Source organism: Gracilinanus agilis, chromosome 1 (assembly GCF_016433145.1).
Source record: "Gracilinanus agilis isolate LMUSP501 chromosome 1, AgileGrace, whole genome shotgun sequence".
Classification (NCBI taxonomy): Eukaryota; Metazoa; Chordata; class Mammalia; order Didelphimorphia; family Didelphidae; genus Gracilinanus; species Gracilinanus agilis.
Window position 1 is genome coordinate 142141680 of NC_058130.1, and position 22132 is coordinate 142163811.

The 22132-nt window shown below is 41.9% G+C and overlaps 1 protein-coding gene across 1 annotated transcript; it reads right to left on the reverse strand.

Annotated features, from left to right (window-relative positions):
* Positions 1-8185: 8185 nt before the first annotated feature.
* Positions 8186-9184, reverse strand: LOC123230951 (hemoglobin subunit alpha-like). Its single transcript, XM_044657148.1, has 3 exons — positions 9068-9184; positions 8571-8775; positions 8186-8319 (listed from the first exon to the last, which is right to left on the reverse strand). Exons 1-3 carry the CDS (start codon positions 9160-9162, stop codon positions 8191-8193), a joined length of 429 nt encoding a protein of 142 aa, XP_044513083.1. The 5' UTR covers positions 9163-9184; the 3' UTR covers positions 8186-8190.
* Between the last annotated feature and the right edge of the window lie 12948 nt (positions 9185-22132).

The window sequence follows — 22132 nt, forward strand, 5'->3', positions numbered from 1 at the left end:
GTAGGTAAGGGTTTAAAAGTAAAATAAAAATAAATTCCAGTGGGTCTATGTAGCCCTGGATGGCACCAGAGAAAAGCTGGACCCCTAAGTTCAACCCACAAATTTGCCCTCAACTTTGAGACTCAGATCAGCTGCAGTGCTGCCCCCCCCTTTCATCTCCCCCATTTCCCTCACCCTGCAGCCTCCTCATCCTCCCCAGGGCTCCCTCATCTCATTCAGCTTCAACCTTCCACTCATTTCTCTTATTCCATCAAGCCTCCCTTTATTCTCTACAGTATCTTCAACCCAGGCAACTCCCATTCAGTGAATTCAGCAACCCTTACCACCACTGCCATCAGCTCCTAGCCACTGGGATGCCTGTCCCATCAGCCCCCAGCCTGACAGGTCCTACTACTATCCCCATTGGCTCCCTAGAGTCCCCCCAGTGAGCCCAGGGCTGCCTGTGCAGGTGTCAGACCCTTCTGTCCTACCTTGGGGACACAGAGGGAGTTGAGTGCCAGGGGAGGGAGGATTTGTGTGTCCAGAACAGAACAGATACAAAATCTGTCCCAGCTTGGCCAAGAGGCTTCTAGTGACTTCTTCTGCGGGGAAGGAGAGTGGCCTGAGAGGGCTGCTAGGAGTTGGTCTCCAGAATGAAATTGGTTTTAAAGGATCTGTGGTAGCAAAGGCTAGAGAAGGTGTGGGCTGACACACAGTACAGACCTGATTATCCCCACTGGATAAAATCATTTCATTCATTCGTTCGTTCATTTGTTCATCCATTCATTTGTTTATTATTGATTAATTTTAGACTATTTTTCCATGGTTCATGTTCTTTCCCTCCCCTCCTCCCATCCCCCCTCCTGTAGCCAACACACAGTTCCACTGGGTTTTACATGTGTCATTGATCAAGATCTGTTTCCATATTATTGGATAGGGTCATTTGTGAGGAAGTGGTTCTCTTGCCTCCTCAGAGTCTTGTCCCTTTTAATGACCTATGTCTAGCCCCAAGTACTGACCTGGGTCCAATCCAGTATGTTGACCCAATGATCAGCCCCATATTCTGATCTGTGTGTGCAAACCCTGTCCCTGGTCCCATCTACTGATTCCTCTGGCTATAAGATGCTGACTGTACCCAAACCCACACCTTTACTGAAAAAATTGACGCTTCTTTTTCAATGTTCTGTATGGAGACTCTGGGCAAATCCCTTCTAAAGGCCCAGGAGGCTTCCCCTTCCTTCTGTCCTCTCAGCTGGAGGCTGGCCTTCCTTTGAACTGTCTCACACAGGACCCAGCTCAGCATAATGCAGTGACTGGGGACAGTGGCTGGGAATAAATGCACAAGCTGGAATACCAGACCAGGTACTGGTATTCAATCCAGTGACCCTGACCTCCTGGCTATTCCAAGAACAACCCTTGGCTGTCTCTCTCTTTGGCTGTCCCACATGCCTGGAATGTTCTTCTTCATCTCTGTCTCCTGACTTCCTTTAAATCCCAACTCAAATTCCACCTTCTCCAGGAAGCCCTTCCCAATCCTTCTTAATTCTAGTGCTTTCTGATTTAGCTTGAATATAACTTGTTTGTAAATATTTATTTGCCTGTTTCGAGATTGTGAGATCCTTGAGAGCAGAGAATGGCTTTTTGCTTCTTTATGTATCCCCAGTGATTAGCACATACTAGGCCCTTAATAAATGCTTATTGATTGACACATGTAAAACCCAGTGAATTGCTTGTTAGCTATGGGAGCGGGGTGGGAGGAGGGGAGGGAAAGAACATGAATCATGGAACCATGGGAAAATAGTCTAAATTAATTAATCAAATAAAAATTGTCAAATCAAAAAATAAAATAATAAAAATTAAAATAAATGCCTATTGATTAACTGAGAGCCTGTTCAGCCCAGCAAAACTGACCACAATCTGCTCTCTCCTATTGCCCCTTGCACCTCCCAGGGTTCTGGATTCCTGGCTCTGTTAATAGTACTTTCTGACACCTTATCATTTATAAGGCTTCTTTGAGCCTTAGTATCCAAGGAAAAGATCCATATATATATATAAAGCTACTGCTCTGTGGAATTAAATTCTTGTACATGCATGCACAGGGTCTTCCTTTTCCAGAGCACTTTCAACTATCAACTATCTGTCATAGTCTCCCTCACACCATCTCAGGAGGAAGACCTGGTAAATTTGATCTCTTCCATTTTATTTTGTAGATGAAAAAATTTGAGTCTCAGAACAGGAAAGAGACCCACTAGCACAAGATCACATCCAGAGTAAATGGCATAGCTGGCCTTGGAGCTTCTGTTACTTTATTCAGGCAGTCTTCCTTCCCCTTCCTTTGACTGTTGAATGGATGCCACACTCTCCATAAATCTCTCCCCTCTCTCTTTATGGGGAGCTTAGCCCTTTTGGTTTTTTGTCTTAAAATCTTATTTTCTGTCTTAGTAACAATTCTTTCCCCCGACATGTTGGTCATTGTTGTAAAAGCAAAGTCAGACTCAACTGAAACCTCAAAATAAAACCATAAATATACTGATGTGAAAGGTGACTCCCACAGTTCTTTCTCTGGAGGTGGATAGTGTTCCCCATCATAAATCTTTCAGGATTGTCCCAGATCACTGCATTGCTGGGAGTAGCCAAGTTTTTACAGATAATCAGTGTCCAATATTGCTGTTATCATGTACAAAGTTCTCTCAGTTTTTGCTTATTTCACTCTGTATTAGTTCCTGCAAAATAGTCCAGCTTTTTCTGAAATCATCTTGCTTTTCATTCCTATCTCAATAGTATTCCATCACCATCAAATGCCACAATTTGTTCAGCCATTCCCCAACTGATGGACATCCCTTTAATTTCTAATTTTCTGCCACTTCAAAAAGAGCTGCTATGAATATTTTTGTACAAGTAGCTCCTCCTTCCCTTTTTAAAATTATTATTAACAACTCTAAGACAGAAGAGCAAAGCCTAGGAAATTGGGGTTAAATGACTTGCCCAGGGTCATATAGCTAGGAAATGTCTGATGTCAAATTTGAACCCAGATCTTCGCGACTCCAGACCTGACTTTATCCACTGTGATACCTAGCTGACTCCTCACAGGACTAACTCCTATCTTCTCCAGCACCTACTACTTATTACTAATAGTACTTACTTACAATGAGTACTTACTCTTTGGATTGAAACCTGACTATCCTAATTTCTGACCCATATTTCTTCCCATCTCTCCTTCCTGCCTCTCAAAAAGGAGTAAGGGTTATGTTTAGGGTCCTAGGCAAAGGTGGGAGCCAAGTCCTACCTAGTGTAGGACAGCAAGAGTTTTCTCACCCACGCAGCTAGGGAAGGGGCTCCCTTTCTAAGTTGCGAGTTTGGGGTATATTTCCCCATTATATGTGATCCTTTGCTGCCCTGGCCCCTGAGGAGGTTCATGAGAAAGGTAGCTTTGGTGAGAGAAGCAATACTCAGTCAGTGGAAAGCCCCTTCACCCCAGCAAGTGTCTAATCCTTGGACTTGCTTTTTATTAGGGCGAGAGTGAGGAACCTTGACTTATCAGGTAATAATCCTGGTCAAAAGAAGCAATTCTGGGGAAAAACCTACACTGTGGCTCCAGGGTTCTCAAGATCCCTTTTAGGTAGTGATGGGCAAACTTTTTAAAGAGGGGGCCAAAGGAAAGGAAATGCTCATGTCAGTCTGTTTCTAAGGCAACTCTTTTGAAGTTTCATTGTATTGTATCCTACTCATTGTATTCATCAAATTAGGAATAATGTCGCTAGGCCAGATAGAACATTTCGGGGGCTGCATCTGGCCCACTGGTTTTGCCCATCACTGCTTTTAAGAATGAAATCCACAGAAATACATGCCTGCCAAGGACCATTCCAGCCTCAAGGATCCAGAGCAGGCAGCTCCTAGTCTACGTAAGCATACCACTCTCCCAGGCTTCACTAGTAGCTCCTGTGAATTGAGGTCTTCCAAACAATGTTTATTCTTTATAATTTAACACACTCGATTTTGATTTTCCTTAGGGTTCTTTCCATTTTCATTGTTGTAGTTAGCCTGTGCATTGTCTTCCTGGCTCTGCTTACTTCATCCTGCCTCAGTTCATACAGATCCTTCTTTGTTTCTCTGTAATCATTACACACATCATTTCTCACAGCCTGTTAATATTTCATTATATTCGTGTACCCTAATGACCCTTTCCCCCCAGCCACTGCCACTATCCTGGGTGTTTTTGGGTGTGAGGCCCAACTCTTTTTGCCCCAGCTAAAAGATTCCCAGTTCTGCCTCTGGGGGAAGAAATAAGGCATTTTAGAAGATTTTGCCACCCCAGAATAGAGCATTGTGTATGTCTGTTAAGTACTGGTGAATGAATGAATGCATACTGACTTTACCCAACCCAAATGATCAACCGCTGAAGTACTGAAATAAGAATGAATGAATGAGTAAATGAATGAAAGGACAACCTGAATGGAGGAACTATCAGAGAATAGGAAATGAAGGGAACACCAACGAACGAGAAAGAACTGCTCACATTTCTATAATGCTTTAGATTATACAATATGCTTTCCTCATGATGCCTGGGTGAGAGAAGTAGCATCCAGATTATCCCTGTCTTACAGATGAAGAGACAAGGTCAGAATAATGTAGTGAGTTACTTTTGGTTACACAAATAAGATAAGAGCTAAACAGATAAGAGCTCTGGACTTCCAAGCAGAAGACCTAAGCATTTTTTTAAACTGTAAGGATATCCTTTTAATTCTATTGATTGTGACAAAATAACTGCTGGTAACTAGTTGAATGACCTTGGGTAATTTACTTTCTTTTTCCAAGCCTGTTTTTGTCCATGTAAAAGGGAGAGGAGGGCAAAAGTTGTCCTAGACAATGTCTAAAATAGGTCCCTTTGGGGCAGGTAGGTGGCTCAGTGGACTGAGAACCAGGCTCAGAGATGGGAAGTTCAAATTTGACACCGTATACTTCCTAGCTGTGTGGCCCTGGGCAAGTCTTAACCCCCCCATTGCCTAGCCCTTACTGCTCTTCTGCCTTGGAACCAATATACAGTATTGATTCTAAGATGGAAGGTAAGAGTTTTCAAAATAAATAAATAAATTCCATCCATAGGATTCTATATTATTTAGAGCATAAGCATTACCAGGTCAGTTCCCCAGCCACCAAGGTGGAGGCCAATCAAGGATGTCTTTCCAGATTTTCTCTATTCTCTTAGTAAAATTTAAAAAAAAAAATATATATATATGTATATATCATTAGGACTTTTATTCGGTAGCAGTATTTGACATTATATTACAATACCTACCTGGCAAAAGTACTGACTTTTTAAAAAATTTTATTTTTAATTCTTATTTTGAATATTTTCCCGTAGTTACATGTTTCATGTTCTTTCCCTCTTCCCCAAACCCCTCTAACCCTGCTTAGCCGATGCACAATTCTACTGGGTTTTATGTGTATTATTGATTAAGACCTAATTCGATATTATTGATAGTTGGACTAGAGTTATTGTTTAGCATCTACATCCCCAATAATATCCTCAAAAGCCCATGTGTTCAAGCAGTTGTTTTTCTTCTTCGTTTCTCCTCCCACAATTCTTCCTCTGAATGTGGCTAGTTTTCTTTCTCATAAGTCTCTCAGCCTTGCTCTGGATTCTTGCATTGCTGCTAGTAGAGAAGTTCGTTATGTTCGATTGAAAAGTACTGACTTTTGGCTTGGGCTAGCATTATTAGAAGGGAGGCTTGTACTTGGAACTGATAATTATTATTAATATTCTTAGTCAGTATTCTAAGTTAGAAGGTAAAGGTCTTCAAAATGTTAAAAAAAAAAAACAGGAGGGGGGGGCTTGTATATCACTCCAGAGGCATAACTTTTCATTAATACCTATGTTTTTTAATAACACTGTAATTTCCCCAAATATCTTTCTCCTTCCTTCTCTCAGAAAGCCGTCCCATATAACAAATAGTACTTTTTAAAGGCAAAAAAGGGGGAAAAATCAGCATAACACCAACACATCAGAAGTCTAGAAATATATTCACGTTACACTTGTGAATCTTCCACATGTGCAAAGGGGTGGGGTGGGGTGGAAGTGTCTACTCATTTCTTTTCTTCCAAACAATGTTTATTCTTTATAATTTAACACACTCGATTTTGATCTTCCTTAGGGTTCTTTCCATTTTCATTGTTGTAGTTAGCCTGTGCATTGTCTTCCTGGCTCTGCTTACTTCATCTTGCCTCAGTTCATACAGATCCTTCTTTGTTTCTCTGTAATCATCATTTCTCACAGCCTGTTAATATTTCATTATATTCGTGTGCCACAATTTGTTTAAATCGCTCCCCAAACGATGGGCATCTACTTTGTTTCTAGTCCTTTGCTCTCACTAAAAAAAAAGTGTTTCTATAAGTATTTGGGTGTATTTGCAGGTGTGTTTGATCAAGTTCTTTTCCCAAACTCGTCATTCCTCAAATCCCCGATTTGGGGGCAGGCACTCTTTCAATTCTATCCTGGACTGTGTGAGAGGCAGTCCCTGGGCCAGGCTGACAGAGAGAGAGGACGAAGGTTTCCTATCTGTTCTGGGATCCTTAGCACATAAACGTTGTCAGAAGATGAGGACCCATATTTCTTTCCATCTTCCCTTGCTGATTCTCTAAAAGGAGTAAGGGCTGATATTGGTCCTAACTGTCAGGGGCAGACATGGATGCTATGGGATGCAGAAGGAATAGACCTGAGAATCTCAGATTCAGAGTTGCACGGGACCTTAGAAACCATCTAGTCCAACACTCACACTTTACAGATGAGGAAACTGAGGGCCATAGAGGCTTAATGGTCACACAGGGGCTGTGTCCAAGGTAGACTTTGAACCCAGGTCTTGGCTATTTCTAGATGGGATGTCAAGGCAGAAGTTCAGGAGTAGTCCTTAGGACCTTGGGCATCCAATAGGAATCAGGATCCTTTTAAGAGGGGAATGAGGACAGGACTTTAGGGTCTATGGGAGTTCAAGGGTATGAGGCCTGGGAAGAATATTGGCCAGATGTTGGACCCTGGGCCCAAAAGGGGTTTAGAAGTTGGATAAAGGGCCTATGATAGTGTGATAGGAGAGGGAAGGAGCTAGTGGGTCAGGGCTGAGGCAGTGGGAGGGAGTCAGAGGTGTCTCCTAATCTGGAACCAGACCCAGAGCCTCCAGCTGGTTGTGTAGATAACAATTCTTTGGGGCTGGGCTCATGAACACTGCCTAACACCTCTAAACCCAGCCAGATGCGGTAGGTTGATTACTCTGCCTAGGTCCCATTCTGAAATCCTCCTCCCTTTTCTGGCTTCCCTTTGGACATGGTCTGGGGCTTCAGTTGTAGTCCTAAAACCTCCTGCCCACCCAGAGATCCCAAAGCACTTTTTCCAGAGTTGGAGGATGGGTATACAGCTTTTGGAGGAAGAGGAGAGGGAGCTGGAAGTATGTACAATGGGCTGTCTTCCCAGATTGGGGCAAGGATTAGATTCCATTAGCTGGAACTCAAAAGCACATTTTCCTAATACCCAAGAAGAGCAGTAGCTTGAGGGTGACTCTTGGTTCTGGGGCTGCAGGAAGACAATGTATGTTCACAATGGTTAAAATAATGTAAATGGAAAAACCAAAAATTAGGCAAAATTAAACTGAATGCTGCATCCTGGAAAAGTGATGAGAAAATATACCTCTGGGTGGCGGTGGGGGGGGGGGGACCAAAGGTGTGGAAAATTGCATACACACTCATTCCGCTGATATGCTCCATAATTTTGGTACCTTTTTGGTTTCTTCCCCCCCCCCCCCATTTTCTGTGGGTAGGGGCGAGGTTCTGGAATTCTATCCAGAAATAACAATGATGGGAAAGCAAAATAAATGAACAAAAATGAAAACTACAGAAAAATCAGCAAACAGTCAGGAAAGTCGATGGCAGAGGGTTATGGACTTTACTTATGAGATTGGGAAAGGAGCAGAACAGCTTCTCAGCTCCCCCGAGATCTGGGGCAGCCCCCAGCCAGCTCATCTTTCTGGGCAGCAGCTGGGAAGCGGCTGCAGTTTTCCCCACACGCTTCCATTTCCCCCGCCTAACCCCTCCACACCCTCTAAGCGGCAGCGCATCGTCACAGACTCCGACTTTATTCAGATTCCCGGCTCTCAGAGATGGGGGAAGGAGCTGGCGCCATCCAGGGCTTGAGGGTCGCGCTCCTGGAAGGGGCTCTTCTACCAGCTAACGGTACTTGGACGTCAACACCGAGGACACGTAGCTCAGGAACTTGTCCAGAGATGCGTGCACCTCGGGGTTCAAGTTGCCCGGATGGTGCCTAGCCAGGGTCACGAGCAAACAGTGAGACAGGAACTGGGGAGCAAAGAGACAGATCCAGGGTCAGGCCGAGCCCAATCTTTGTGGGAGGCCACTTCGTGGATTCCATTAGCCCTGGATTCGACCCGGACCCCTTTCACTGCACTCAATCTCTCACAGCCTCTCCCACTACGCGGGGGACTCATTCGCAGACGGTTGACCCTAGCTGGCTGCTCTGCGCCGACCAGACTTCTCCCCTACATCCCGCTTGCCCGCCTCACTTCTCCCCATCCCGTGTCTCCACTAACTTTGAAGTTGGTGGGATCCACCTTGAGTCTGTGGGCGTGGAGATCGCTCAGGGACGAGAGGGCCTCGGGCAGGTCATCCAGGCGGCTGACTGCCAAAGTTAGCGCGGCAGCCAACTTCTTGCCATGAGCTTGGACCTGGGGGGAGCCGCTGGAGTGGTCGAAGTGGGGGAAATAGGTCTTGGTCGCAGGGAAAGAGAGGAAGGTCCTGCGAACCGAAAAAGAAGGCGAGGGAGAGGTTCTGTAGGTCCAGAGCCAGGACTGGCGCAAAGAACGGAGGGCCGGCTGGGGGTGGGGAGGAGGAGGGAGTCGTCAGGGAGTCCCAGGAGTCGGAGGCAAATGCCAGGGTAACAGCGGGGTCCTGGGTGAGGAAGGAGGTCCCAAGGCTGGAGGGGTGGGGGAGAGGGGAAGTGGGCTTCGGGACTGGCTGAGATAGGGGGCCACTCTGGTTTCCAGACTCCAGGAAGTGGCTGATTCACGTGCTGGGTGGGTTCCCTCACCTCACCAGGGCTTCAGTGCCATAGACGTGTGTGTTCTCACCCAGTTTTTCCCAGAATTCTTTCACGTTGCACTTGTCTTCAGCAGACAGAGCCATCCTTCTTTGCCAGGCCTGTCTGTTAGGGGTTTGCCAAGGATGGTATGTTCTAGACTTGGCACTGGGGATGTGGAGCTCATTGGCTGGCACAAGGCCCACTATGGGTAGCCATTAGACTAGGTAGTTCGAGGCCAGATCTCCACCACAGAGGGCTCTGCATTCCAACCCAAGCAGCACCAGCTGTGCAAACTGGGCACTAGTGCTGAATGCCCAGCTGTATTGCCTTTCACCCCTTAAACCCGAGTTGTGGAGCTACTTAGGCAGATAGATGATAATAATATCATTTATGGTCATCTGTGAAAACTTGGCTCCTCTCAGCAATGCCGTGATCTGGGACAATCCAGAGAGGTTTATGGTGGGGAATGCTATCCACCTCCAGAGAAAGAACTGCTGGAATCCTCTTTCATATCAGTGTACTTATGATTTTATTTGGGGGTTTCAGTTATGTATGACTTTGCTCTTACAACCGTGACCAATATGGAAGTGTGTTTTGCATGATAATAAAAAGAAAAGAAAATGAATAAATAGCAATTAGCATTTACAGAGCACTTTAAGTTTTGCAAAAAATATCCTTTATAAATGCTATCTCAGTTGATTCTCAAAATAATTCTGGGAAGTAGTTTTTTTTTCCATTTTCCCATTTTTATAGATGAGGAAACTGAGGCAGACATATTAAGTGACCTACTTAAGGTCACACAGCAAGGTTATGAAGATGGATTTGAACCCATCTTCCTGACTCCCAAATTCAGTGTTCTATCCACTGTGAATGGCCGAGCAGAAAGCGTACTTCTCCCTGTTCTAGGATGGACCCATCTTGATTTTCTTTCCTTCTGCTTCTGTTGCTGGACACTGATCTCCTTGCTGTTCCTCACACAGGACGGTCTGTCTCCCAACTTTGTGCCTTTCCCATCCCATCCTACTCCCTTTACAAACAGATTATATTCCTATCTTTATCCACTCTAATCCCATCCGAGTGCAATTCAGTTTTCATCCCAAGCCCCATTTTCATCTCTTCCTATTTTACTTCATCCCATTTGTATCCCTATCCCTTCCCTATCTCTTCCTATCCCATTCCCCAGATAATAGGGTTAATGGGGGGGAGGGGGAGAAGGGGAGAAAAGAGAAGGGGGGTGATGGAAGAGAGCAGGGGTGGGGGAAGGAGGGAAGAGAAAAAGGGAGGGAGAGGGGAAGGAAAAGGAGAGAGAAGGAAGGAGGGAGGTAAGAAAGAGAAAGAGGGAGAGAGGAGGAAAAGAGGGGGAGAAGAGAGAGGAAGGGATGGAAGAGAGAGAGGGAGGGAGGGAAGAGAGAAGGAGGGAAGAGAGGGAGGGGGAAAAGAAGAAAGAGGGAGGTAAAGAGAGAGAGAGAAAGAGAGAGAGAGAGAGAGAGAGAGAGAGAGAGAGAGAGAGGTAAGGACAGAGAGAGAAAGGAGAACTGATGATGCTATACTGCACTACAAAATCAGGTAGGAGACACCAGGCCTTCCTCAGATGTCTAAGGTTTCCCTTCTCACTTAATCCCTGACTCAAGTGCTCTCTGCCTCTTTGCATCTCAGTTTATGCTGAAACAGCTGAGCTCCCATCACATCCAATCCAAGTCAGCCTAAGGCTAATAGAGGTAAGAAGTTAAAGAAGTTAGATACTAGTAAGTGGAACAACAAAATAACATTAAAGGGAAAAAAAAAACTTTACATTTTCATAGATGTTTAAGGTTACAATAAGCACTTTCAAATTTTATTTGATTCTTAGGAAATCTCTGTGATGAAGTTAAGGCAAGTATTGTTATCCTTTCTTTCCTCAGACATCCTTTAGAACAAAGAATAAAAAATAAGTATGGTAAAACTAAGGAATACATGAAAAAGTCTGGCACTATATGCAGTGTTCCATAGTCCCACATTTCTGTGACAGAGAACTGAAACCCATTTTTGGGGACCAGACCATTATAGTCAAGGTCATTATACATTTACAATTTTCAGTTTTGACTGTTTTATTGTTTGTTATTTATTTATTTATTTATTTATTTGTTATTTTTTTTTTTTAAACCCTTAACTTCTGTGTATTGACTTATAGGTGGAAGAGTGGTAAGGTTAGGCAATGGGGGTCAAGTGACTTGCCCAGGGTCACACAGCTGGGAAGTGTCTGAGGCTGGATTTGAACCTAGGACCTCCCATCTCTAGGCCTGGCTCTCAATCCATTGAGCTACCCAGCTGCCCCCTTTTCATTTATTTTTCTGCAATCATAGTGTATATTGTTTTTCTCATTCTACTTAGTTGATTTTGCATCATTTTACTTAAGTTTTCACATGCTTCTCTTCATTTATCATATTCTCCATTGTTATCTACAGGATAGTAATATTCTATTACACAAAGAGAATACTACAATTTGTTTAGCTATTCCCCAAATTAATCGATGTAAACTTTGTTTTAGGACAGAAAATATTATTCCCTTTTTGTTGATTTGGAAACTGAGGCTCCACAACATTAAGAAATTTGCTCAAGTCACAATTAACAAGTACTTGAACTGAGGCTAAAAATCCAGTGTTTTTTTACTTGGTGTTCTTTTGCCATCACACATTGCTATCATAAAATATGGAATATCAGAGATGGATGGGGCTTTAGCACATAGAACATAAAATGGGAGAGCTGGAAAGGAACATATAATCTGTAATGTCAGAGTTGTAAAGGACCTTATATAATTGAACTTCCTCATTTTATAAGAGGGGAAACTGAGACCTTCAAAGGGGAAGTAACTTGTCAAGGTTTTATGTGTTGTTAGATAGAAAAGTGACCAGAGTTCACATCTGAATACCAGTTCAGTGATAACTGGGAAGGTGTGAGAATGGACTGATGGTCTTCAAACCAACAGGCTAAAAATAATGGCCAAAGGTTGGACCAGTTGGTTTTATAATCTCATTCCAAACCTTCCCAGCTCACCACACTCTCCCTCCCATCCCCCCGGGGTCCCATCTCTAGGCAACCTATTAGATATCTTTCTTCTTTGCTCTAGGCACTGTACAATACATGAACCCAATGTAGGGGGTCTACCAAGCTGGGCTCATGCACCCCAGATCCTGACACATCAGACTTTGGAGAAGACTCTTTTCTACCCACAAAAAGCACTTTGGCCAAAAGACCATTTTAGAATGGAATATGGAAATAAGTGTGCAAAGGGGATGCGAGGGCACTTTTGCAAGCTCTAGACTTAGGGGTCCTCAGGAGTCTTGACATGGGCTTGTTCCATTTTGTATCTATCCTCATACTCAGCCCCCCTTTCCCCTTCCTGCCACAAGCTAAGCCTGGTTCACTGGGTGTGACAGTTTAGAAATATCTCCTCATTCATGTGTGGGTGGGGTTACTTGGGAGAGATAGGGAAGGTCAAGACTGGGCTGGGTCCCTGACCTCTCCCATCTCTTGCCCCCAGTCTTCTCTTCGAGTTTGGAAAATGTAACACTGGACCTTTGTGTCAACTCTTGCCTCACTCCCCCATCACGGAGTTGGGGTTTGCACAGCCAGGTTGCCATAAATTCAGACTTTATTCTAAGATAATTACTTCTGTTCACGTATCTGGCAGTGAGGGAGAGGAGGGAGTAAGAGGTCCCAGACTAGATGCTCCCAGGTGGGGTGTAGCTGGAGAAGGGAACACCAGTTTGACAGTATTTAGAGGAGAATTCTGAGGTCCAGTAGCTCAGGGACTTGTTCAGGGAAAGGAACACCACAAAAAAATCCTCAGGGGGCTGATTGACCAATACCACAGTCACAGATTGTGCCAGTTTCTGGGGAAAAAAAGATGGAGCTGACATTAGACCACGTCAGAAACTTCCCCTGATCTCACTGCTTCGGAATTCTTTTATGTAGTACTTCTGCCAAGCAAGATTTCTTTAGTCATTCCTGAATTGATGGGCATGTACTTTGTTTCCCATTCTTTGTTATCACAAAAAGTACGGCTATGAATATTTTGGTGTACATGGAGACTTTCTTTTTATCAGTAGCATCCATGGGGCGTAAGCCTAATAGCGAAATCTCTGGGTCCAAAGGTATGGACATTTTAGTCACTTTATTTGTGTAATTATGAATTGTTTTCTAAAATGATTGTACCTTTTCACCATTCCACAAATAGTGCATCAAAGGATTTTGTAGAAGCCCGTCTTCCCGCAACTCTACCATTGTTGACTATTGCCATTTTGGGCATCTTTGCCAATTTTCAGATGTGAGGTGAAACTTCAGGCTTATTTTGATTTGCATTTCTCTTATTATTAATAATTAGGAAATTGATAAACAAAATGTAGTATATGCACGGAATAGAATATTACTGTCCTGTAAGTAACAATGGAGGAGCATGTGAAATTAGTATTAGTAGTGTAGAGTATTCCTTCATGTGGTTGTTAATATGTTCCAATTATCCTTTTGAAAACTGTTCCTGTCTTTTGATCACTTATCTACTGGGGGATGGCTATTGGTCATATACATGTATATATGTGTGTGCATCTATATATATACACATATATGTAATTTTGATAATGATTTATATAACTTGGATATGAAACCCTTATCAGAGACATTTGATGCCAATTATTGTCCCCATGTAACTATTTCCCTTCTTCTCCAGGGTGCATTTTTTCCATAGGGAATATTTACCGGTTCATTTAATCAAAGTTATCTATTTTATCTTTTGTAATTGCCTCAATTCTTTAGTTAAGAACATATCTCCTGAAGGCAGGGAAGTAGCTCAGTAGATTGACAGCTAGACCCAGAGACTGGAAGATTCTGAGTTCAAATTTGCCCTCAGATACTTTCCCAGTTGTGTGACCCTGGGCAAGTCACTTAAACTTCATTGCCTAACCCTTACTGATCTTCTGCCTTGGAACCAGCACACAATTTTGATTCTAAGACAGAAGGTAAGGATTTTTAAAAATTCCAAAAAAAAAGAATATATCTTCTATTCATAGTTAGTAGAAGTATGACCAACTTTCTTCTAATTTTTAATAGTGCAATCCTTAATCCATTTAGAATATATTATGGAATACAGTATAAGGTGTTGGTCCAGTCCTCATTATATCAGATAAATTACATGTCATTTGGAAGGATCCTTTTTCTACTTATTTTTCCAAACTTTTTTAAGGCAATATTGGAATTAAGCGACCCTTGAATATTTGATTGCCTATATAAAGCTTGTTTATTCATCTGGTCTTGAGAGGGGAAGTTTGTTTACTTTATTTTGTTATTAAGCCACATTATTCTTAAATGTATATTCTTGTTAGAATCTGATGACTCTTAAATTTTTTCTCCTTGACCTATTTACCAGGTAAGTTGTTTTAATAATGGATACGTTACTTGCCCTTCTATATTTTTCACCTGATTTTTTTTTAACTTTTAAAAATATTCCTTATTGTTGAGTTACGTTTGCTTCTTCACTTTTTCTATATTAAATTTTCTATTTCACCTTCATGGGTAACATTTTCTTTCTTTCTTTTTTATTCAAAGATATTTTATTTTCCCAAATCACATGCAATAACAATTTCCAATATGTTTTCTGAAATTATAAATCCAAATTATTTCCCTCTCTCCCCTCCCTCCCCACTCTCAGAGATGGTAAGCAATTTGATCTGGGTTATACTATATTACCATGGGTAAGGCTTTCCATACCTTCTATTCTAAACCATTTATTCTTATTCCAATGTCTCTCTTTGATTTTCTTTATTTGTTGTTCCTTCTGGCACATTTTTTAGAACTTTGCTGGAGCAGTTTTTGGAGAACTGGGTTCTTCTAGGACCTTTAATTTCATCATCTTAACTGGACTTCATGACCTTTCAAGAATTACTTACAGGGCTCAGCAACTACTTCTGCCAGTTCTGGTACCTGAGCAGAAAGTTCATGTGGGCCAGGTGATGAATCCATCAGGGACACACTTAGGTGCTCTCTTACTAGAGCCTTGCTTGCCTTTGATAGCAACTCCTTGCTCATCATTTTTGTTCTGTCATTTGTAGAGTAAAGATCATTGTCCTTTGCAGAGAAGACAGAAGCAAAATCAGAATTGCACGTTAGGGTATGCTCTCTCTCTTTTGTCAGCTATCCTCTCCGGGCAAACAAAGGTCTCCTCAGCCCTGAGATCCTTCATTTCCTACTACTAATAGACCTAAAAAAGCCTTTTATTATCCTGAGATTCCTTCACTAACCTCAGCTTGTTTGGAGCTTCAGCACTCCTGCCCCTACCTTTATTTATTTATTTATTTAGGGGTGTGTGTGTATCTTTATTTATTTAATTAATTTAGAATTTTTTTCCCCATGATTACATGATTCTGACCCTACTTTTAGAGGGCACAAACTCTCACAAACTCTTAGAGGAAGTAGTTACTTCCCCTCAGGGCTCTTACCAAGTCCATCTCTGAAGCAATTCCTCTCTGATGATGAGAATCAGATCCAGAACAGAATTCCCTCCACTTTTCTGAAGGGTAAAATTATCCCTAATGCAAAGCCAAGAAGTTAGCCGCTCTACTTTTGGGACACATAGAGACAGAAAGACAGACAGACAGACAGATAGACACAGAGAGACAGAGAGAAAGAGAAATCCAGTAAATGTCTACATATCCTTTGTGTCCTATCCTTATTATATTATGCCTCTGTGCCAGGCTTGTGACTTGTTTCCTAAATTTCTCATCTATTTGTTCTTTTTGTCCAGATGGTTTACAGTATATGACAATAACATTTATTTCTGGGTCTCTTTCCATTGACCTATAGCAAAGATGAAGAACCTTTTAGAGACAGAGTGCCCACCCCACCTCACACAGACCAAGTGCTGTTCCAGCCCCCCCCCTCACTGAGTGCCACCCTCCTCCCCCCCATAAAATAAAATTTACCTCTTGGCTAATTAAGACCTCTGGTTTCTCTTGAGTGTGGACATTTCAAGCCATGTGTTCTACTCCTGGCTCCTTTTCTGAAATTGGTCTCCTGTGAACTTCTGGGTGTCTCAACTGGTATTCTTTTAGCTGCTCTATAGTGGTATCTGGCTTGGGGCACATACATAAGAGATCTCCTTCCCCTATCCTTTTAAATTTAAAATTCTTTCATTTAGATTTTGCAAGATATCTGGCAAATACATTCTTTTTAGACTTTATAAGGAAGAGAACAAGTATTTATTTATTTATTGGCTGGTAGTTACTGATGTCTTATTGGTTACCTTTTAAAAACAAAAATTATACATAGAAACAATTTTTGACAACTTTTCTGACATTTTACAATTCAGAATCTCTCCTTCCTTCCTTCTCCTCCCAGTCAGCAAGTAGTCTGATATAGGTTATACAGTGCTTTCATGTAGTACATATTTCCATATTGCTCATGCCATGATGGGAAGACACGTATCACAAATATGATAAAAAAATCATAAGGAAATAAAGTACAGGATGGCATGCTTGGATCTGCAACCAGACTCCAACAGTTCCTTCTTTGGCTGTGGATAGCATTTTTCATCCTGAATCCCTTGTGGGTATCTTGGAAACTGGCTTTGCTAGTAATAGTTTAGTCCTTTACAATTGATCATTACACCATAATTCTGTTACTGTATGCAGTGTTCTCCTAGTTCTGCTTGCTTCACTTTGCATCAGTTCATGCAAGTCTTTCCAGGCTTTTCTGAACTCATTCTGTTTGTTAGGATGATGCAATAGTATTCTATTTCAACCATATACCACAACTGAGCTTCACCTATCCAGAGCTATAGTCCAGAGCTGCAGTAATATCTTTAACGGCCATTTATTAATCACCTATTATGTGTCAGGCACTCTGCTAATCCTTTAAAAATATTAGAAATTTTATATTTAAAAATATAAAAAGGGGACAGCTGACTGGCTCAGTGGATTGAGAGTTAGGCCTAGAGATAGGAGGCTCTGGGTTCAAATTTGACCTCAGATACTTCCTAGCTGTGTGACCCTGGTCAAGTCACTTAACTCCTATTGCCTACCCCTTACTGCTCTTCTGCCTTGGAACCAATACGAAGTATTGATTCTAAAAGGGAAGATAAGGGTTTAAAAAAATATATTATCTCCATTGTTTTTCTCAACAACTCAGTGAAATAGGTGTTAATAATTATCCTCACTTTACAGTTATGGGATTGAAGCATAGGGAGGTTAAGTGGTTTGCCCAGGGGCATGTCTAGTAAGTATTTGAGACTAGATTTGAACTTGAGTCTTCCTGAATAAGGACCAAGGCTCTTTTCTCTGTGTCAGCTAGTGGCCATCACGAGCCAGAAATCTGTCATCTCTGTATTTGGAGCTATGGTCCCAAAGTTCAAATTCCATTTTTAGATGCCCCAAGATATTTACTTCCCACATTAAGTTTTCTTTTCTGCATACCTTACCTTTAATGGGCAACAGCATAAAAAACATAACCATCCCTATTGTCTTTAGTTTCTGGCTCCAGGTTTCAAATATATTGCTGGCAAAATATTTGAGTTCCTTTTGATGATGTCTTTAATGGCCGTGAAATGGGTACTCACTGAATGTCATTCCTGAATCACCAGAAGAGGGGAGCTGTCATTCATTTCAGTAAGTCTTGGGAGGTTCCCTGTAAAGAACTTCCTCAGACCCCAGAGCAGGGAATCATCAACTCTCATTCTTCCCTTCTTCCTCTGAACTTACTCATTGCTCTCTCACCTGGTTGCTTCTGTAGCACTGTTATAGCATTCTTCTTCTGAACCTCCAGCTTCCTTCCTGATAAGAGGCTTAAATTTGTCTTTAAGCTTTAATTGTACAACTGCCTTTGCCATCACCTCTGTAACATTTTTTAATTTAATTTTTTTACTTTTTCAGTTACCCGAAGAAACACTTTTTGACATCTTAAAGTTCAGATTTTCTCCCTCCCTTCCCTTCCCTGCTCTACCCAACTCCCAGGCAGTAAATAGCTTGATATGGGGTATACCCAGGCTTTCATGTAATTCGTGTTTCCATATTGCTCATGTCGTGATTGAAGCTTGTCATTACTTTTTTTTTTAAGCCTTACCTTCAATCTTAGAATCAATACTAAGTATTGGTTGCAAAAGAGCAGTAAGGGTTAGCCAGTGGGGATTAAGTGACTTGCGCAGGGTCACACTGCTAGGAAGTATCTGAAGTTACATTCAAATCCAGGACCCTCCTCATCTTCAGACATGGCTCTTTATCCACTGAGCCACCCAGATGTCCCACTCGTCATTACCTTTAGCCTATAGGTACCACTCCTCTACTCTCCAGCATCCTGACCAGGGTTGCCTTCACTCCATTTCTCTTTTCCCCCACTGAGTCTTCAGCTCTTGTTTCCTTTCAGAATGCTGGGTTTGTTTTAGCATCCTGGAGTTAGTATTTTTTCTTGGAGGCAATAGGAAACCACTGGAGTTTATTCGGGAGGGGTGGGGAGTGATATGGTCAGCCCCGGGCTTAGGGAAAATCATGTTGGCAGCAGCATGGAGGATGTATTAAGGTAAGAAGGGACTTGGAGCAGGAAACCAATGAGGAGATCAATGACAATAGTCACATAAAAGGTGGTGGCTAAGGCCTGAGTTAAGGTGGTGGCTGTATGAGGAGAGGGAAGGGAATGGACAGGAAAGGTGCTGGGGAGGTAGAAATGCCAGTGTTTGGCACTTGAGTGAGGAGTTGAAGATAACACTATTATTGGGTCCCCAGGAGACTGGAAAGATGGTAGTATGATCTTTGACTGAAACAGAGAAGTTTAGACAAGAGGTGAGTCTGCCATAACTTGACAGGCAATTTTGTGGGAGGAGGAACAGAATGTGTTTTCTTTTGGATATGCTGAGTTTGAGAAATCTATGGGGCTATTCAGTTTAAAATATCCTCTAATAGTTATAGTAGACTTGAGACTAGAGCTCAGGAGAGAGCCTAGGGATGGCTATATAGATCTGTTAGTCATCTGCATAGAGATCATAATTAGTCAGGAACTAGAGAGGACACAAAGTGGGAGAGTGTAGAGAGAGAAGAGATCATAGAACAGAGTCTTGCAGTTCGATAAGATTTAGGGGGCAGGATATGGTTAATAAATCAATCAAGGAGTCTAAGGTAGAGTATTCTGATAGACAGGAGAACCAGACAGAATATCTGGGAGGAGAGAATGATCAGCAGTCTCAAATGCTGCATAAGTGCTGAAAAAGGAGATGGAGGGAAAAACCATTTGATTTGGCAGTGATAATTACCCATTTTTTGGTGGGGAGCCCAAAGGCATCTGACCCTAACCTGAAATCCTTTAATCTTCCACTGACCTACCCCAGAGAGCTCAGAGTATACCAATGGCACTCTTTTCCTCTTTCCCCTGCAACTCCCACAAAGAACTGAAACTAGAGTTGCCTTGGGTTGGCCTCTTTCACTCCGTTATCTGAAAGAGCAGCAGAAGGGAGATACCACTCTCAGTTTATCATCCCTTTCTAGTCTCACCAGATGATATTATTCAAGCATCAGGGCCCCAGTGCAAGANTGAATAGGAGTGTCTGTCCTCTGTCCCGCATTCATACCTGGGTGTCTGTCTATCTGTCCTTAGGATCAGGAAACTTGGATCTTTCCTTTCCCTGCTACTGAGTCACTGTGTCACTTGAACAAGCTTCCCTTTAGGAATATTTTGAGGTCCAAACACAGACCAGAAGTAAGCCATTGACAGCTAAATCATCCATTCTAGTTCATTCACTAATCATAGTAGCCCCAAAGGGACATCATTAGGAAGCATTTTGCCAGATGGGAGTCAGCTGTAGAAATTGTCCCTTCATAGGAATGTCATAGTACAAAGAGCTCTCCTGAAGTCTATGTGCTCAGAGATGTAGACCTAAAAGGGACTCAAAAGTCCTGAGGCCAGTCCTCCACGTTCGTTACTAGAGCCTTGTGCTTCCACAAAGGGGGCTACGTTTGGGAGAGCCTTGTTGGGAAGTTGCTGGGGGCTGAGGAGAATTATGGCAACACTCACCAGGCGTGCATTGTGTGCTTCCCAGCGCTGGGATCTTTTCCCAAGTCCTGGGCTCCATATTAGTTCCAGTCTCAGAAACATTTCTTTCCCTGCAGCCAGGAATTTCCTTTCCATACTTTTCCTCCAGTTTTCCTTTTTATCATGCAACAAGCTAAAGTATTCCAATAACACAAAGAACCAAACAGAGCTTTGTAAATGAAACTGTGACCTCCTTAGTACAGTGTGTTTTTTAGATGCTTAAGTTCAATGTATTGGTGCAGAGTCAACATGACTGAGTGCCAAGCCAGTGGAGGAGCTTCATAGTCCAGAGACTTTGGGCTTAGAACCTGCATTTTGATTCCTGTTGTCTGTGTGACCTTGGCCTTAATGGTGCTCTAAGGAAGCTATAAAACTGACGGAGTCTGATACAGGGAATTCTTCATTGAGAGATCCCTATGTCAATGAAATCACATCCTCCAAAACACACAGACACACGAAGGCACACACGTTTACCCTGCTTTATTCCAGTTTGGAACTTTTTGTTCTCTTTTTTGTATTTTATGAATGTTTCATTCATTGATTCATTTTTATTATTATATCATGTAATAATTATTCATTTTAAAATAAATGTATTAATTATTCTTTCTTCAATTTCTATTACTACCTCATCCTCAGATAAACCTTTGATACAACAAATAACATCATCAGGCCAAAAAAAAAATTAACATATTGGTCCTTCATGAAAATGTCTTTTCTGCCCTCAGAAGTAATTGATCCCTTCTCTGCTTCAATCAACTAAAATCAGGATTGGTTCCTGCACTGACTACAGTTCTAATTTGGAAAGTATCTCTAAAGTTAGGGTGTGGGGATGCAAAACCCCAAATGAAGCAGTTTTGTCTCTCACACAACTTAGGGTCTCTTGTGGAATATGACCTGTTCACAGATAAATATAATTCTGGGTAAAAAGTGAAGCAGTCCAGGGAAAGGTCAGGCAAAGTAGTTTTAGGAGAATTTGAGGAGGGGAGCAGTTCAGAAGGATCAAGTAAAGAAGACTTCATGAAGGAGGAGATGTTTAAGCTGAGCCCTGAATGCAGAAAAGGTTCTTAAGAGGCAGATATGAGGAGGGAGAGTATGTCAGAAGATGTGATGTCCAATTTGGAAAGCTGGGAGAAGTTAAGTTTGGTTGAGATATAGGATTGTAAAGGAGAGTAATAGGAGATGTCTAAAAAGTTAATTAAGAACAGGATTGTGGAATATTTTAAATTCCTAGCTAAGAAATTTATATTTTATCTCTGAGGCAAAAAGGGAGCCATTGCAGGTCCTTGAAAGAGGAATGAAGCAGCGTTCAGGCCTATGACTTAGAAAGATTGTTGTGACTCTTATGTGAAGGATTGATCAGAGAATGCTGAAAAAAAAGTTAAGGAGATCATTACAATAACCTTGGTGAGGTAATGAGTATTTGAAAGAAGAAAATCTGTGTTTGGCAGACAGTTTTCAAAGGTAAAAATACAGACTATCAATAACCATGTGGGGGAAAAATGCTTTAAATTGCTAAGAATTAGAGGCATGCAAATTAAAAGCAACTCTGAGGTTCTACTTTCTACTCATAAGATTGAAAGGGAAAAAAAGGAAGAATGAGGAAAATGGCAAATGTTGGAAGAGCTGCATGAAAACAGGCATTTATACAGTATTGTATTTATACAACATTGTACAATTCCCACTGTATGGGAATTGGTTTGGTCACACCAGTAAGACAACTCTGAGAATTTCCCATTGGAATGTCCCTATGAATCAATTCAGTCTCTCCACAGATATATCCAAGTCCTCCTTCTTCCCAGTTCCATACTTCAAATCACATTAACATAATTTCCCATTCTTTCCTCCTTTGCTCCAGTCTCAAAAGATGAAGTTGCCATTCTCCTACCCAACACAAGCCATTGTTGCCAAATTGATATTCCTAAATAATAATAATAATAATAATAATAATAATAATAATAGCTAATAATGTTCTTCTTGAAGGTTTGTGTCAATAAGGTTTCTACCATCTCTATACTAAATGCTCTTATTAAA

Coding starts and splice junctions, on each gene's coding strand:
- LOC123230951 (XM_044657148.1), bottom strand. CDS start 9,162: ATGGCTCTGTCTGCTGAAGACAAGTGCAACGTGAAAGAATTCTGGGAA. Junction 8,776..9,067: donor GGCACTGAAGCCCTGGTGAG/GTGAGGGAACCC, acceptor TTCGGTTCGCAG/GACCTTCCTCTCTTTCCCTG. Junction 8,320..8,570: donor TGGATCCCACCAACTTCAAA/GTTAGTGGAGAC, acceptor TTTGCTCCCCAG/TTCCTGTCTCACTGTTTGCT.